General features: G+C 38.0%; 1 protein-coding gene across 2 annotated transcripts; it reads left to right on the forward strand.

Moving 5' to 3' along the window:
- Positions 1–559: 559 nt before the first annotated feature.
- Positions 560–16,079, forward strand: LOC139142197 (trifunctional purine biosynthetic protein adenosine-3-like). 2 transcript variants are annotated; one of them, XM_070712051.1, is made up of 16 exons: positions 560–747; positions 1,680–1,829; positions 3,134–3,404; positions 4,579–4,759; positions 5,819–5,944; positions 6,235–6,322; positions 6,713–6,967; positions 7,528–7,762; positions 9,567–9,786; positions 10,452–10,650; positions 11,531–11,779; positions 12,309–12,668; positions 13,311–13,463; positions 13,999–14,135; positions 14,637–14,894; positions 15,254–16,079. In XM_070712051.1, exons 1-16 carry the CDS (start codon positions 564–566, stop codon positions 15,452–15,454), a joined length of 3,267 nt encoding a protein of 1,088 aa, XP_070568152.1. In that variant the 5' UTR covers positions 560–563; the 3' UTR covers positions 15,455–16,079. The 2 variants fall into 2 exon arrangements, with proteins under 2 accessions (XP_070568152.1, XP_070568153.1); XM_070712052.1 differs by having other exon boundaries at positions 625–747; positions 1,652–1,829.
- Positions 16,080–16,562: the final 483 nt, after the last annotated feature.

The following is a 16,562-nucleotide window of genomic DNA, read 5'->3' on the forward strand; positions in this document are numbered from 1 at the left end:
TCTTTCAAAACCCTTATTGAATTGTTCCCAATGCTTGTAGCGTAGCACTTTGAACAAACTTGTGTGCTAAACAGTGGTGGTAGTTTTATCACGGATTTCAATGATTTCCACCCTGTCACAAGTTGCTTCCATTTTCTTTTCAACTTTCTGAGGACATTGCTGGTGTGCATATGCCTTCAATTTAAGCATCAATTTGTGCTGCTGTTCATTTCTTTACCATTTCACTTGTGTAAAAAGAACATTTATCAACATAAATGAAGATGGTGTGTGTAGGCATGCAAAAAAAGAGTTTCCTCGGGGAGGGAAAGTAGAAAAAAGTGGTAAAAATCAATCTGACCGTTGACGAAAACTTGCACTTTCCTTTCTAATTTTGTATTTATTTATTTATTTATTTATTTATTTATTTATTTATTTATTTATTTATTTGCCATGTAGACATTGGAAAATTGTGTTTATTCACAATTGTTTGAATCTTAATGACTTTAGTAACAGATACGATCTTGTACTTCGGAAGTATTGTTTATCTTGGGAAAATGGAGATTTTGAGACGCCTTGACTATCGAATGGTCGGAGTGCGAGCGCCACCATCGAAAGTGCATTGCATTGATCTACATAAAAGTGTGGGTCAACTCTGGGGTCAGCGGTTGTCAAAACGAGGGCAGGTGGCGCGAAATGGCGGATGTGTGAATGGGACGGCTCGATCGGATCCACGAGAAAATATATCTAGAAATATTTTGATCAATTCAGGTAAGTTAAGGTACTACTTCACACCGTTCATGCCATATTATAAGATTGTAACGTATATATAATTGATTCAACGGCAGTATAGTCCCTGAATGTGAGGAGACTGGATGACTTTGTTGTTCAAAACACGTGGGCTGCCACAATACGTGCCCTTCGGTGTTATACTGTACCGTGGAGGCCTCACGTCTACGCGTAACGGGCTTGTACCCAGGCTGCAGGAGTGTACGGAGTTGAACTGGATGCTTGTGTTAGTTTAAGCCGGGCAGAATATTTCGTGTGATAGTTTTTAGACTCTCAAAAGAAATAATGCAAAAGCATCATACAACAGTTACCTGAGCAATTTTAATTTCCATTTCTCGTACCCTTTGTGAGATTTAATGTTCTGACGAGTACAGGTGGCACAGTATATGAATGACAGTGTAGTCGAACACCGCCAACCAAGTTTTGCCCGAAAATCTGTCAAATCAAGTCTTTGGCTCACAGTTTTTCTGAACCAGATCTCGAATATTCTTACGCAACTATTAAGCATACTCCATGTCGATGATTCACGAATGAAAATAAAAAAAATGCGATGATATGTTTAGCACTATGGCAGTCATTTTCTAATGGCTGTCACATGCCACTATATAAAATACAAGAACATCATCTAAGAAAAGACGAATTTTCTTCAGGACGGCTTTAATCAACATCCGTCAATTAATGAATCATGCTTAAAAAGCATTTCACATACCAGAAGGTAGAGTTGATATGTATTTTTCTTGTTCATATGGTACTTTTGGCATCAATGGAAAGTGAATGTGATATCAGAATGGGGTACAGTCAATGTTCGTATTTTATCGTGAAAAAAAACATACAACTGTTGAAAGTGAAAAAAATATGAATCATTTCTTGCAATTTTTCTTTTCAGTCCAATTCATAATTATTGATTTTTACAGTCAATATGACTGACAAGGTATTGGTGCTAGGCAGTGGTGGAAGAGAGCACACCCTTGCGTGGAAAATATCCCAGTCCAATCAAGTCGGTCAAGTTCTGGTCGCGCCTGGCAATGCAGGAACGAAAAACAATGGAAAAATTGACAATGCAGGTCAGATCACATATTTCTTTTAACTGTATTCAGGAAGTGGAGTATTCAACTCTGGTGTTACATAATTTTTCATAACATTATTTCTTTTTTTCTATTTTTCTTTTCTTTAACTTTTATATAAGTAGCTTTTGTGAAATGTGATCATGTGAATTAATTTTCTGTATGTCTGTACATATGTAAGTCCTTGGATATACAGTGAGAAGCCCTCAGATACGGTGTTTCAAACTCATAACATGCAGCATCCAGTCGCCTAGCAGAGAAACAACAGACAGAACCACTTGGCCAAATCCCCATTCTCAGAAAAGAGCGGTTCAATAACTGAGCTTATAGTTGTTACAGTTTTCTGACTGTGACCCCTCCACACGTAACCTTGTAGAGTTCAGAAGCACTCACGCTTGTACACTCACCATAACACATCACACACAAACTTTATCAAAGCAGTGAATACAACACTTTACTGGGTGAAAGGCAGCCTCGGGGTAAATTCTGTCCACCAGCAGAGCTATCAACCCAGGGTAAAAATACGGTGTTTTCAATCAGGTTTGAACTCACAACATACGACATCAGGTGACCTAGCAGAGAAGCAAGTCCTTTTTTTTCTTTCAATTACGCGCTTTGATGTTTGCCATCATTAGAGAGAAAAAAAAACAGTCCATGAAAGGGAAGTGGGGAGAAATCAAACAAGCAAAGTGGATTTTCCTCACAAAGCATTCCATTGTTCAGCATATCATGTTAAAACTATTTGAATCAGTTGATCCATTTAAAAATAAATACTAACATACAATATGTACTGTCAAAGGTCAATGTACTCAATTTCAAAAAGGGAAGTTTTTAAAATAACATTTTCTAGCAAACCGTTTAGTTGAAAATCAGTAGTACTAGGAATGGAACAAAATTCACTAGCATAGCTACCTATAATAACTGATACTTAATCAAAACCATAGGTGCCGACTGTACTGTTCTTTTATTTTTTAAATTTAGTTATTTTTCATGTATTTTTGTGCGTGATTGTCAGTTTGTGTATTTCAGATCAATGCTTCCTTACTGTTGAAATTTATTTGACAGTCATATTGAAAGTCTGGATTCAAATTGAAATTAACTCAGGAGATGTAATCTTGGTTCAATTTGTTAACTATTTGTGATTCTAATATGTTTTGTTTTGTTTGTTTGAAGAGAAGGAAAGAAAAAATGTTATATTCCAATATCTTTGCTCTGTTACTGACATGATTGTACTTGATTTTACACTGTCAAAGCCAAAACAAATTTCAAATCAGCGATGTCAAATATTTTCCTATCTTTCTCAGATGTGTCAATTGGAGATCATGAAAAATTAGCTGTGTGGTGTACGGACAACAACATCTCTATGGTTGTGGTGGGACCAGAGAACCCACTGGCAGCTGGCATTGCTGATGTCCTATCTGCCCACAGTGTGCCGTGTTTTGGTCCGTCTGCTAAAGGTGCAGAAATTGAAGCCAGCAAGGAATTTGCCAAGTCTTTCATGGACCGACATAATATTCCCACGGCAAAGTGGAAATCTTTCACAGATGCTGAATCAGCTTGTGAACACATCAATAGGTAAATAAAACGTGATATTTCAAATTTTTCACCCCTGATTGCCTGTAAACAGGTCCACAATCACCATGGTTAACAATGGGTTTGGACCAAACCATGTTGGTGACGGGATTTAGCAAATTAGATCAGTTTTCGCTCTCAGGCACTAATTTGCAAATCTTTTGAGTCAGTTTAGAAATATCTGGAAATCTTTTTTTAAACTTCAGCATATGCTAATACATTTATGTAAAATTTCCTTGCGTCAGACAGAACTTTTTTGAGACTGAATTCAAAGAATATGAAATATTGATGAAATCTTTGTCTCTGAACATAGTTGAGGGCAAAATTTTGCTGCACCAAACTGAATATTTTGACCATAATATTAATCTATTCAACTGCCCATACCATGAGAGTCGCAGAAATGCCAGTAGTATGGTGAATGGTGTCTCATCACACTATGTGATGAACAAACAATACATTGGTTGTATTCATAGAACAATGAAATTTTGTATCAGGAAGTAATAGTACACAGACATCAATTGCTGTAATTGTTATTCATTCAGTCTGCTTCCAAAGCCTTTCACCAGTACTTCCTTGCATATTGATCTTAGCAAATGGATGCAAACAAAAAGGTGAACAATGGTAATGTTACACAAGTGTAACATCACAAAATTACAAAGTTCTCAATTGCTAAACTATAATGAAAAAATTAGAACTATGTGGACCAGTGTGCCATCTCAGCTAAACTTACCGGTACACCTCACTGACCTTGGAAATCTCTTTGGTAGTCATATTATTCACAAATATTCTCCATCCATACAGTGTGTGTTTCCCAAAGTTATGTTTGCATATTTTTTACATTGAAAGGAGTGTCATTGCTTTTCATTTACAAAACAACAAAATTCGAGAAATAAGAATTTTTGGTACTTTCCTTTAAATTGCTAGTACAAGTTTTGAAGATAATCAGTGAGCAACTCCAGTCATACAAGTAATGAGCCCAGTGCCTTTCCAGTTACTATCAACAATCACAGCTACCTTGATTTGTACAGTTCAGTACTTCTGATAGAAAAGGCTTTTTCAATCCTGCTATCATTGTGTACCATTGTTTTTCTGATTGACAAACCAAGATACTCAATTATAATCTTGACATTTCCCAAAATTACATGGTTAATGAAAATTTAAAATTTTTTGTGAACAGCGCCCCCTACAAAGCCCTTGTGGTAAAGGCCAGTGGACTGGCAGCTGGGAAGGGCGTCATCGTCGCCACCACTAAAGATGAAGCCTGCAAAGCGGTCAAAGAAATAGTGCAAGATAAACTGTTTGGTCAGGCTGGTGAGACGGTTGTCATCGAAGAATTGTTAGAAGGAGAGGAAGTCTCTGTAAGTGATGAATTCTGTCCTTCCTCCACTGTATCATCTAGGAATTGTGTTAACTGTGTTAAACACAAATGTGTATAGTTTTAAGATGTATGAATGCTGCAAATACATGATAGATCTGCTTTGCAGACTCTTATTTCCATGAAGGAATTACTATGGATACATCTGGTCAGAAAGCTATTAAACCAATTTCTTGTAAAAACAGAATTGCCCTCAACTATCTTTGAGTATTTTTGTCTACATTTCCCATTGATAATTTGATGATTAGAAAAAAATGTAGAATAACACACGATTATTGATATCACTGATGTTGTAATTGTCGCGCCAGCGGCTTACTGACTACGCATGTGCTTATTCATAATATACTATGCGAGTAACCGGAAGTGTACCCTTCTTTCATGGGCGCCGCCATGTTTTTTTTTGGAGTACTCGTAAATAAACAATACGAAACAAATTACTATTATATAACATGCCTTTTATAAAATATACCTCTCTTATTAGCCAGTAAATGTTATTATGCACCTTGTCGCTGATACAAAATATCGTTAATATAGATAAAGGGAGAAAACTGTCGTGCATATGAACGGTGGCATACGCAAAGAATGCTGGGATGGAATTATAGAAGAGCGCCCCCTGTGTCAATAATTAGATTCAAAAATTGTCAGTTTTTAGACGGACGCTATAGTTTTCAGCTTGCAAGTGGAAGGTGGGCAGTGCGGTTACCATTGCAATGATAATGATTGCATAATACGTCCCTTGTTTAACGCAATAGGCTGTTATCATTGTAAAAATTGCCAATTTTTGTCCAAAATTTTTACACGCTACAGAAAATCTATACCTGCCCTGCTGCAGGGTTGACATCGTGAACGTACGTGAACTGCTTTCATCAGAGGGAAACTGGGCATAGTTGTCATATAAACGTTTATGAAGTAACAATTACAGTTTATCATGAATCCATACAAATAACATTGCCAATCTTAACCCCTGCGGCGACACCAAGGGCTGAGCCCTATATAATATTAGTCCAACAAGTCATAATACATGTTTATTGCCTTTGTAAAGGTGCTAGCATTCAGCGATGGGACATCATTTGTACCAATGCCACCAGCACAGGACCATAAACGTCTGCTGGAAGGTGATAAAGGACCAAATACCGGTGGAATGGGAGCCTACTGTCCCTGCCCACAGGTATGAGAATTATGTCAGCACATGGGGATATGTGTGTGTGTATATGTGTGTATGTGCACATATTGCCCATGTCCTTCTGTAACTGTATGCTTATTCATATATTCGCATTTTCAAAGTCTTGATTGCTTGTATACCTGTAGATGGGAAAAGTATGTATATCTTTGTGCGTAACTGAATCATTAATATTTTTTTTTACCATCATGTATATTTTGATTTGCAAATACTCACTCAGTTATTATTGTTTAATGCCTGTGTCCTCTATGTCAAATGTTGTTTTGGTTGCTGAACAGGTGTCACAGGAAACTCTGAAGAAAATTCATTCAGATGTACTTGAGAAAGCTGTACTGGGTATGAAAGACGAAGGCAGGCCCTATGTAGGTGAGTATTTCAATTGACACAATGATGCAGAGTTGCTTGTTATAGTCTTCATATGGTGAAGTACAATTTTCATTTGACAGCTAGAAGTTTGGTCCATAAGTAGCGTGATAAAATGAACTTTATGTGATTAATAAATGATCAAAGGATCAGGTTGCGGAGATCAGATGATAGTGTGTTTTGCGAACTGTAAAAAGGAAAAAGGTACTTGAAAGAGTTGTCTCTCCATCAGTAGGTGGGGTTTTTTTGGAGACCAATTTCTGTAAACAAAATTTTGGTTCAGCTGTTTTGTTTCATATTTTGAGGTTTGACCCATGCACTATGAAATGGGTGATGGCAGAGCACAAAGGGGTTTGATAATCTGAAATTCTCTATCCCGGCATTGCCTTTCAGGAGTGCTTTATGCTGGAATGATGCTGACTGCCGATGGACCCAAGGTCTTGGAATTCAACTGTCGATTTGGAGATCCAGAATGCCAAGTTCTGTTGCCGCTACTCAAGAGTGATTTGTACACAACAATGCAAGCCTGCGTCCAGGGTAAACTGTCGACTGCCAAGACAGAATGGCATGATGACCAATTTGCTGTAGGTGTGGTCCTTGCTAGCGGTGGTTACCCAGGGTCATATAAAAAGGGAATGCCAATTACAGGTAAGTTAGGTTTCATGGAAGTTTGCATAAAAGCTAGCCACCCACTAGAATTCAATCATACCCTTTGCTGTCATGTCTTTTCTGCCAAAAGTGCATAAACCAAACCAGGTTTTGCAAATTTTTACCTTATTTATGTGACGTTGTGAGTAAACATAAGGTGTAAGGTAGCACTTAGAGTTTGTGAATTATTTTATCAATAATGTAAGAACCAAATTTCATATCTTACGAATTCACTGTCAAAACTTATTCTTGTAATGGCTTTAATGAAACCAGAAAAAGTGGAATCAATCTGATTCTGATTCTGATGCTGTGTGTATCAGGAAATGCCCACTTTTGTACCTACTCTTGAACCTTTCAATTTCAGTGCACACACATTCTTAGAAAAAACACTTATCGGGACAGGAAATTTGAAACTATAGTCACAATTTTAGAACACTTTTCATAATAGGGATGATGGTGTAATGCTGTGCATAAAATCTTAATAATATTAATAATGTTGTCTTTCCTGTCACGAAAATAGAGGTAATTTCTCACAGTACCTTTTGAATTTTCCTTTACAGGTTTGGAAAAAGTGGAAAAAGAAATGGGTCAACTCGTCTTCCATGCTGGCACCGCCCTTAAAGACGGTCAGGTTGTTACCTCCGGAGGCCGTGTCCTTGCCAATGTTGCCATGGCAACAGACCTCCCAGCTGCAGTGGCCAAGGCTCAAGAGGGCGCTGCAGCCATTCAGTTTACAGACGCCATTTACAGGAAAGATATCGCATATAGAGGCTGTGACTTTGTGAAGAAGCAAAGGTCTGTCTAAAACTTAGGTGACCATAGGGTTATAATATGCTCAAAACAATGCAAATAGGAAAGTTCATGACAGGGTGTTTGACGTGCGTGATATTCGGTGGTATCATTGTATCTGAGATGGTCTATGATTTGACAGTGTGTTGGTTGAAACTTTTGTTGCGGTCTGAAATTTGTGCGAGCTGTAACCGTAGTTTGCACTTTCCTTTCAATCGATGTTCTTGAAACTCATCTGTAGTGGCTGTGTAAAAGCCAACAAGCAATCTACAGTGATGTCAGCACAGACATTAATAGAAAAACCCTTTGAACCCGGCTCGGACAGAAATGTCCGATGACGTCATAGAGTACCAGGGGGTCAGGGTGCAAAGGGTTAATAGAAAACAATGGTTTTGAAATTACAAAACACCGCTATTTATTTGTTCAGCATGGTGTCTCATCTCTCCCAAGCACAGTGTCCTATTTTAGATCATCTCAATTGAAAATTTGGACTCAACCTAATGATACCAATTCAATTCCATATTGCAGATTCAAAGACAGGCCAGACAAATATTTTGCAATTGAAAGATACTGCTATCTATTATTGAACTTGACTCAGTTATCTAGTTATCTACAGTTATCTAGTTTTCTCTTTCTCACAAGTAAAGGTAGTTAACTTGTTTAGTTTATATTTTGCTTGTTAGAAACGTCATCTACCATGGTACTGTTTGGAGAATGACATCTCTTCATAATGATGATGATTCAAGTAGTGGTTAAAGTTTGAAAGCACAAAGCACACATTCTCGTCAAGGTAGTTAGGGATCAGTTTCAGTCAGGAATCTCTTTCCTTAAAGTTAAATCCACAACTGTCACTTTTTGGAAAGTTGATACATATTTTTTGCAGTGTATCGGCAATGTTTGAAAAACAAAATATACTCTGTTTCACCAATGTAGTGTGTCTATCTTGAAAATTATGGAATTTGCTGCGGTGTGATCACAATGTGACAGCATGTGAAATTATCCAATGGCCCGTGTCTTTGATATGAAATAAAGTTTTCTTTCAAATGTATATCTGTGTCTGTATTGGCTGTTGTTGTCAGTCCAAAGATAAAATGTTCACCTTGCCTTCACCTGAACTTGAGTTAATTTAGCCAATTTCAGTATTGTACATGAATTTCTAAATGCTTTGGTTTCTCTGAAAAGTGATTGATTGCAAGACAAAGAAAAGTCTTTTAATTTACTGCAAGTGCAAAATTTAACAGTAATGAAAATTTTGTGAAGGGCATCACAAACATTTATTGAAATTATAATATTTACAATTTCATGTTCATATCAAGATTTCTCCATGTTTGCTTCTAGTTTTCTCTTCCCACCCCCTTTCAAAAATTTCTCTGTTGTATCTGTTAGTTTGTTCAGAAAAATGAATTAATCCTCCAGATATTTGTCATGTTGACTTTGGTAGATTTTACTCGCGTGCCTTATGAGCTAAACTAAACCAAAACAGGAAAGTGAAATCCATATCAAAATACTTCAAGACATTTTGGGCTGTCAGTTTGTAGACTTCGGTAATAATGATGTGGCATGCACAGAATTTAAGTACAATACGGCATGGCTTGAATTTTATAGTTGCCATATTTGAAGACACAAAATTCTCGTTTAAATTTGCAAATTGTTTCAAGAAGAAGTTTTAACTATATGTCAAATCAAATCATGAAAACAAACAAAAACTTAAATTATCGGCTGGTATATATACTAAATTTAGTGTTCAATAACGCCTACATACCCCATATCTGGATAATTAGATTTTGAAGTACATCCTGTCCCATTGCAGAACTTCCACAGAAGGTGGCCTAAGCTACAGTGCATGTGGAGTGAACATAGATGCTGGCAATCTACTGGTTGACCAAATCAAAGCATTGGTCAAATCAACAGCAAGGGCTGGCAGTGACGCTGTCATCGGCGGCTTTGGTGGAGTGTTTGATCTGCCAGGCGCTGGGTACAAAGATCCATTACTGGTGTCTGGTACTGATGGAGTTGGCACCAAACTAAAGGTGAGGGGTTACACTGAAATTGTCCTGGAATATGAAACGGTGGGGGACTTATCTTTGTGCAAATGAAATGATTGGAGATCCATCTTTGAGTTTTAGGGCCAAATTGACCACTTTTACAATGATTATGGAACAATATTCCACATAAGTTCTGCAACAGACTGCTGTTGTGATAATTACATGTTTAGCATCTACCAAGAACAATACACAAAGATTTTGTTTTGCATGATTTAGTGTTTGTGAAAGAGACAAGATGACGGATAGAATAGTGTTGATGACGATAGAATAGCGTTGATCATGATTTTAGGTCTGTTACTAGCTGCAAGCACGCAACTTCGGACAAAGCTGCCAAAAATTTGGACAAATTTTGTTGTTGAAAGTGCGGCTGTTGTTGCAGCTTGTAGTCTGACCCATAAATTCATATGAATTAGTGTGACTTGTAGGAGCCAATGTAACACTAGCAGGTTTTTTTTTCGTCGTTTATGCAGAAAATGGGGATAAATATTTAGTTATGCATATTAATAAGAGAGAATAGTGACATCATTTGCAATCAGCGCTATTGATGATATATCGAGAACAAACCTCAAATGTTCTAGCATCTTCTACAGTAAACAAGTATTTACATTTCTAAACTACAACTCCAGCATATGTTTTTTCTTTTATTACAGATAGCACAGGCGTGTGGTAAACACAGCACAATAGGAATTGATCTCGTTGCAATGTGTGTCAATGACATTCTGGCCAATGGTGCCGAGGCTTTGTTTTTCTTGGACTACTTTGCCTGTGGTCGTCTTGATGTCAAAGTTGCCAGGGACGTCATCAGTGGTGTCACTGAAGGCTGTAGACAGGCTGGGTGTGCTTTATTGGGTAGGTGTTAAATTAGCTACCAATGATTGCATACATCAGTGCATATAATGTAATCTTCTCAATGGCACTCTCCCGCCATGAATTACCCAGGTGCAATTGAATACCTCAAAACTTTATTGGAAAAATTCAACAATGCAGAGCTGCTATCCAGCACATCAGATCTTAAAATCACCCACCAGTTAGGAACCTCTGTGGTGAAAGTAGTTTTGCATTACTGGTCTTTCTCACAGGCAGGCTATCATAATGACGACGCTTGGATTTGAAAACTTTAGTGTTGACATGTTTGATGATATTGTCATTTAAATATGTATAATTCTGGGATAACACATATTTTTATGTAACAAATAACGAGATATGTGGAAAATTAAATCAAGGGTTTGTTCAGTAATTCAAACAAAACTATTGATTCCATTCTTTTAGTAACCTTGCAATGTGAGCAGATTTGTCAGTACACTCTGCTTCCCCACTAACACTGAATCTTTCATGAAGTGAAATTCAACCAATTATGAAAAAAAGTCTATCTGAGCAACATCAATTTTCAATCCCTTGTCATATTCAGTTTGCAAGCTTTGCCACTTGTCATATTGATGAAACCAAGATATTTTTCTTTACAAATATTTCATCTTTTATAGGAGGCTGCAGATTTTAATGACTCTATATCAGTTTGGATAAAGAATTATTGGCAATATAGTAATACACTGCAAAGCAATCTGGTGTCCTATGATAGAGTGCAACATATTAGTCTTAGGAGAAGTGCAGTGATTGCACATTTGTGACACAAGCCATCAATACGTTCATACAATATACAATACAGAGAAAAGTATGACAATGGCAGGTACAGTACAATTTACTGGGACGCTATATTTATCTCTATTCACAGGAGGAGAGACTGCAGAGATGCCAGGCATGTACGCCCAGGGGGACTATGACCTAGCCGGCTTTGCTGTCGGCGCAGTGGAGAGAACCCAGACTCTACCAATGTTAGATAAGATATCAGCCAATGATGTGCTTATAGGAGTGGCGTCCTCAGGTGTCCACAGTAACGGTTACAGTTTGGTCAGAAAGGTGGTTGAGAAATGTGGATATTTGTACAGTAGTCCCTGCCCTTTTAGCGAGAACACATCTCTTGGTGAGTATCAATGACAGTATGACCCCCTCATTGTTTCCCTTACAGTAGGTATAGATGAAGGGAGGAAGAGCAATACATGGAACAGTCTCTCTATGAATGTTGTGGTTCTGCAAGGCCTTGCTGCCAGTTCGCTCACACTTGTTCAACTTGGCTTCTAAAAAGGACATCCACGGATTTAAACACACTCACTTAAACCGTCAGCTCTCTGATTTCCAAAACAGCACCACAAACATACCTGTCCATGTAGTCACAAAGTGGATTTGTTAGTGTTAATATTGTCAAAGTAGTTTTAGTAGTTAAATGTTAAATACCTCGCACAATGTTTTTGTAGGATCTGGCAAGCTGTCAAATATTGCTTGGGTTGCCCAGTCAGTTTGCTGGGAATTCCCACAATATATTGGTGCCTTTACTATCGGGGAGAGCAGAAATATTATAATGACACGTTCCAGTTCCTGGGCTTTAGCAAAAAGATTGTCCAACATCTGTTCCATATGAACAATGTTGAACTTTGGCTGATTTTGTATCCTAGGTGACGCATTGCTGACACCAACCAAGATTTACAGTAAAACACTTCTGCCAGCAATCCGTAGCACACTTGTTAAAGCCTACGCTCACATAACTGGTGGTGGACTAGTGGAGAACATACCCCGCGTTCTGCCTGACGGATATGGAGTCACTTTGGACGCCGCGGCGTGGGAGATACCCCCTGTCTTTGGGTGGATTCAGACAAAGGGTAGTGTTGCTACAGAGGAAATGGCCAGAACTTTCAACTGCGGTGTCGGTGCCACATTGATTGTTGGTCAGGAACACTCCAAGGATGTCTTGAAGATGGTTCAAGAAGCTGGAGAGAAAGCCTGGATCATCGGAAATGTTGTCCCAACCAAACCAGGTAGGTTGAAAACCTAGTGAGCCGTTGCTGCACAGCTCTCTCTTACAAACTACTATTTACAACATTATCTGATAAACGTTTTGAAAAGGCTTATTAGTGTTAGCTGTCCAAGCAAGGACTTAACATAGTAATGCAAGGTCGGAATGAAAATTGGCATGTACTGTTGTACGGTGGAAACCACAGACTGGTATGACTTGAGGTTTTTACAATGTATTTCAGTTTCATTTTGTTCGGTTTTCCGTCATTTTCGCACGGAGAAAATCACACATTTATTTCAAAAAATACCACGTTAAAAGAGTATGGTACTGGTTACATTGCCAGTGAAAAAGTAATTTTTTTCTGGTACCATGATATTATGTGTAAGGCTTATAAACAGCAGAATAGAAGCATTTGTACTCCATTCTCACCACCAGTAGTTGTATCAGGAAAGATACAACCCCAACCAACCCCCTCCCTCCCTGCCCCCCTCCCCGAGCCCAAAAATAGAATATCCCATATACTATTATGTTGTTAAATTGGCTCTGCCATTTGTCAAATAGAGGTAGCCAACTTAGAACAACAGTGACATAGACTCTGTGTGTACACTAGTGTTTGACTATTGTATTTTCAAATGTGAAACTATCGCTGAATCATTATGTACAGGTGTTCCAAGAGTACAAGTCAAAGGACTGGACACAGCTCTGTCGGCAGTTGCACCCAAGGAGACTGAAGATGCCGTCACACAGAATGGTGAATCATTACACCCTGTGAAAGATTGTCAGAAACTGAAAGTTGGTGTGCTGATCTCGGGAACAGGTTAGTAGTTCAGTGAAGAGCCTCAGCCAATTAAAGACTTGGTGTCTCTGATGACTATAGTCACATGTGTGTCACATGGTAGTCACATGGTTTGAAGTTTGATAAGAGCATGAAAACTCAAGAAGCAACTCTATCAAAACATTAAGCATCAGTTTTCATGAATGGTTGTGAGTTGTGACTCAAGATTGAGACATCTTTATCAGAACATTGACTTTCACGTGGCTTTCAGCTAATACTGCAAACAAATCGATAGAAAAGAGTGAACTATTAGAAATATGTAACTAAGTTTTGCTGATTGAAATCGTAAGCAAGATGGCTGCTCATAAAATGTGACAAAAGAAAGAATATAATTCACATGTATTTTTTCAGTAACAGAATATTTCACATCTTCTAAGTATATTACTGTCCATAAATTTTACTACAATTATTTTATTAACTAGATTGTACGTGAAAGTCTTAGGTCATAATCCACCACAATGTCAATGCCTAAAAATTTTAGGACATTATTATGTAATCATGATGTGTTTGTTTTCAGGGACTAACCTGCAGGCATTAATAGACCACACATTGGATCCTGCTATAGGCAGTCATGCTGAAATAGCCCTGGTTATCTCTAATGTCCCAGGTGTGAAGGGACTTGAACGGGCAGAGAAGGCTGGCATACCAACAAGGGTAAGATTCCATAGTGGACATACTGTAAATAACTCAGTGTGTTCATTGCAAATAGTTTTGTGAAAGGAATGTGAAGTGCCTCAGTTTCCAAAGTGCCTTTTTCCGGAACATGAAAACTTTGGAACAATGTTCCATTACCAATGGTTTACACTTAGCACTGTTTGTCATGTTGTGTTTAAGTGTTTCCGTATTCAGAATATCAATTCTGCATTTGACTTAATTTCAGTGTTAGCAATTTTGAATATTTCAGAGAAAATTATGTACCAACAGTCAAATTTCTCTCCTTGAGCAGATCTCGGAATTTGTCATTTTGAGTTAAGTGTCAATAGTATCAGTGTTGGGGTTAAGTTAACTATTTTGTACAACATTCTTGAGTGTTTTCAATTCTGACTGATTTCCTTTCCACAAACAAGCTCAAAGTCAGAGTCTGTCCATATCAAGTTTGTGATGTTGCTTTTATATACAGGCATGCTCATTATTTTCAATACCATCATCTTTCAGGTGATCAGACATAAAGAATTCAAATCCAGAGTTGAATTTGACATGAAGGTTCACCAAACACTGGAAGAAGCCGGAATAGAATTCGTTTGTCTGGCTGGATTCATGAGAATTCTCAGTGGGGAGTTTGTACGCAAGTGGCACGGTCGACTCATCAATATCCATCCGTCCCTGCTTCCGTCTTTCAAAGGAATGAATGCACACAAGTTGGTCCTCGATGCGGGAGTTCGTCTGAGCGGCTGCAGTGTACACTATGTTGTGGTGAGAACACTTTTGAATATTTTCCCATCTGTCTTTTACCAATTTTGTGGTGTGTTTTGACTGGTAATAATGAGTACAGTAAGGTTTCACACCAGTGAATCTGTGTGATCTTGTCATCAATAATTCAAAGTTCTCCAGGAAATTTGCTCCAGAAATGGAAAACCAGCCAACTTGCAGGCTGAACATTATTGAAAAGCGAAAATAAGCATAAACTTTCCGAACACTTTTAACATTGTATTCCACTCTGTAGTGATCTAACTGCATTAAAGAAAACACCAGGGGTCTTCCAAAATGTGGAAAAACAAGGCCTTATCACTAGATATACACTACATTCCATATTTTTCATCTTTCCAATGCAGGAGGAGGTGGATGCAGGAGCCATACTTGTTCAGGAATCTGTGCCGGTGTATCCGGATGATACGATAGAAGTCCTGCAGGAAAGAGTCAAGGGAGCAGAACACAAGGCGTATCCCAGGGCGCTGGAATTTGTTGCACGGCAGGCTGTGAGACTCGGCCAATGTGGAAGGATAGAGTGGTTGAAACCAGAACTTTTAAAATGAATTATTTTGTGAATTAAAAGTCAATAGTTTTAAGGCATTATGCACAGATCACATCAAATATTTGGCGAATTTAATTTTGAATAACAGTGAAAGCTAGCTGAGAATGAACAATGAAATTGATCTAGATTACACTTGTGTAATTGCTTTAAGAACTTGTTACTGAATTTGCCACAGTAGTGGCATTGACCAAAGGATTCTATAATGACCCATCATACAACACACCGGGGAGCATACTGCCAGCCACCACAGTTCATGCATAACATGTTGAATGAGGCATGAAATTCATTTACAAAGCAACTTTACCTATATTCATGCAGGAGATTTTAATTTATATTCTTGCATCTGTGGATCCAATCCAATGCGTAGATCACTGTTGGGCATTTTACAACCCTAGCTAGCATATGCATAGAAGAGTGTTGTATCACATTACTGAGAGCTTTTGAATTCACTTCAGGACAGAAGATTAGTAGAAAGATACTACAAAAAATATGGTCATTGCCATCAGAACCCCTTAAAAATAGCATGTTTCTCAATCAAGTGTTGGATCAAATATGTTTCATTTTCATATTGTAAAACCAACTGTGAAACCGAGCTGAATTAATAAATGGTTGTGTTCTACCAGTAAGATGGTCTGTGTATTTTCTTAAGTTTTATGGATTATAATTTCATCTTTCCTTGCAACTTCCATTCCTTTAATTAAACAATGGATATGCCATGAGATGTAAATCTTCAAATCCGACAGTGTTAGGCAAATTATGCTCAAGGTGACCTTCAATTAGGGCGAGTATCTCCAGCCACCTGACAACCATGTAAGTGGTGTGTGGCATTGTAGCATTGACTGTAAAATAGTCTTTTGGAAAAAAAATAACAGAACTTTAATATTTTAATAATCGACAGATCAGATATTTTTACATCAATGAGCAGAGTGTGTGACATCTTATTCAAAATCGTAGTCAATATCTCAAAAGTACAACACCCAACACTGAGGGCGCTATCCAAAGGGCAGGGAACTTGCTATTAGCGTGCAACAATTATGCCATTAAATTCACACGAATGCTGGTATATTCATTTTTGTGGTCACGTAATTTGCACCACCGGTCAAGTACGA

This window comes from Ptychodera flava, chromosome 10 (assembly GCF_041260155.1).
Source record: "Ptychodera flava strain L36383 chromosome 10, AS_Pfla_20210202, whole genome shotgun sequence".
NCBI classification, from domain to species: Eukaryota; Metazoa; Hemichordata; class Enteropneusta; family Ptychoderidae; genus Ptychodera; species Ptychodera flava.

Coding starts and splice junctions, on each gene's coding strand:
- LOC139142197 (XM_070712051.1), top strand. CDS start 564: ATGGTCGGAGTGCGAGCGCCACCATCGAAAGTGCATTGCATTGATCTA. Junction 3,405..4,578: donor GCTTGTGAACACATCAATAG/GTAAATAAAACG, acceptor TTTTGTGAACAG/CGCCCCCTACAAAGCCCTTG. Junction 7,763..9,566: donor GACTTTGTGAAGAAGCAAAG/GTCTGTCTAAAA, acceptor GTCCCATTGCAG/AACTTCCACAGAAGGTGGCC.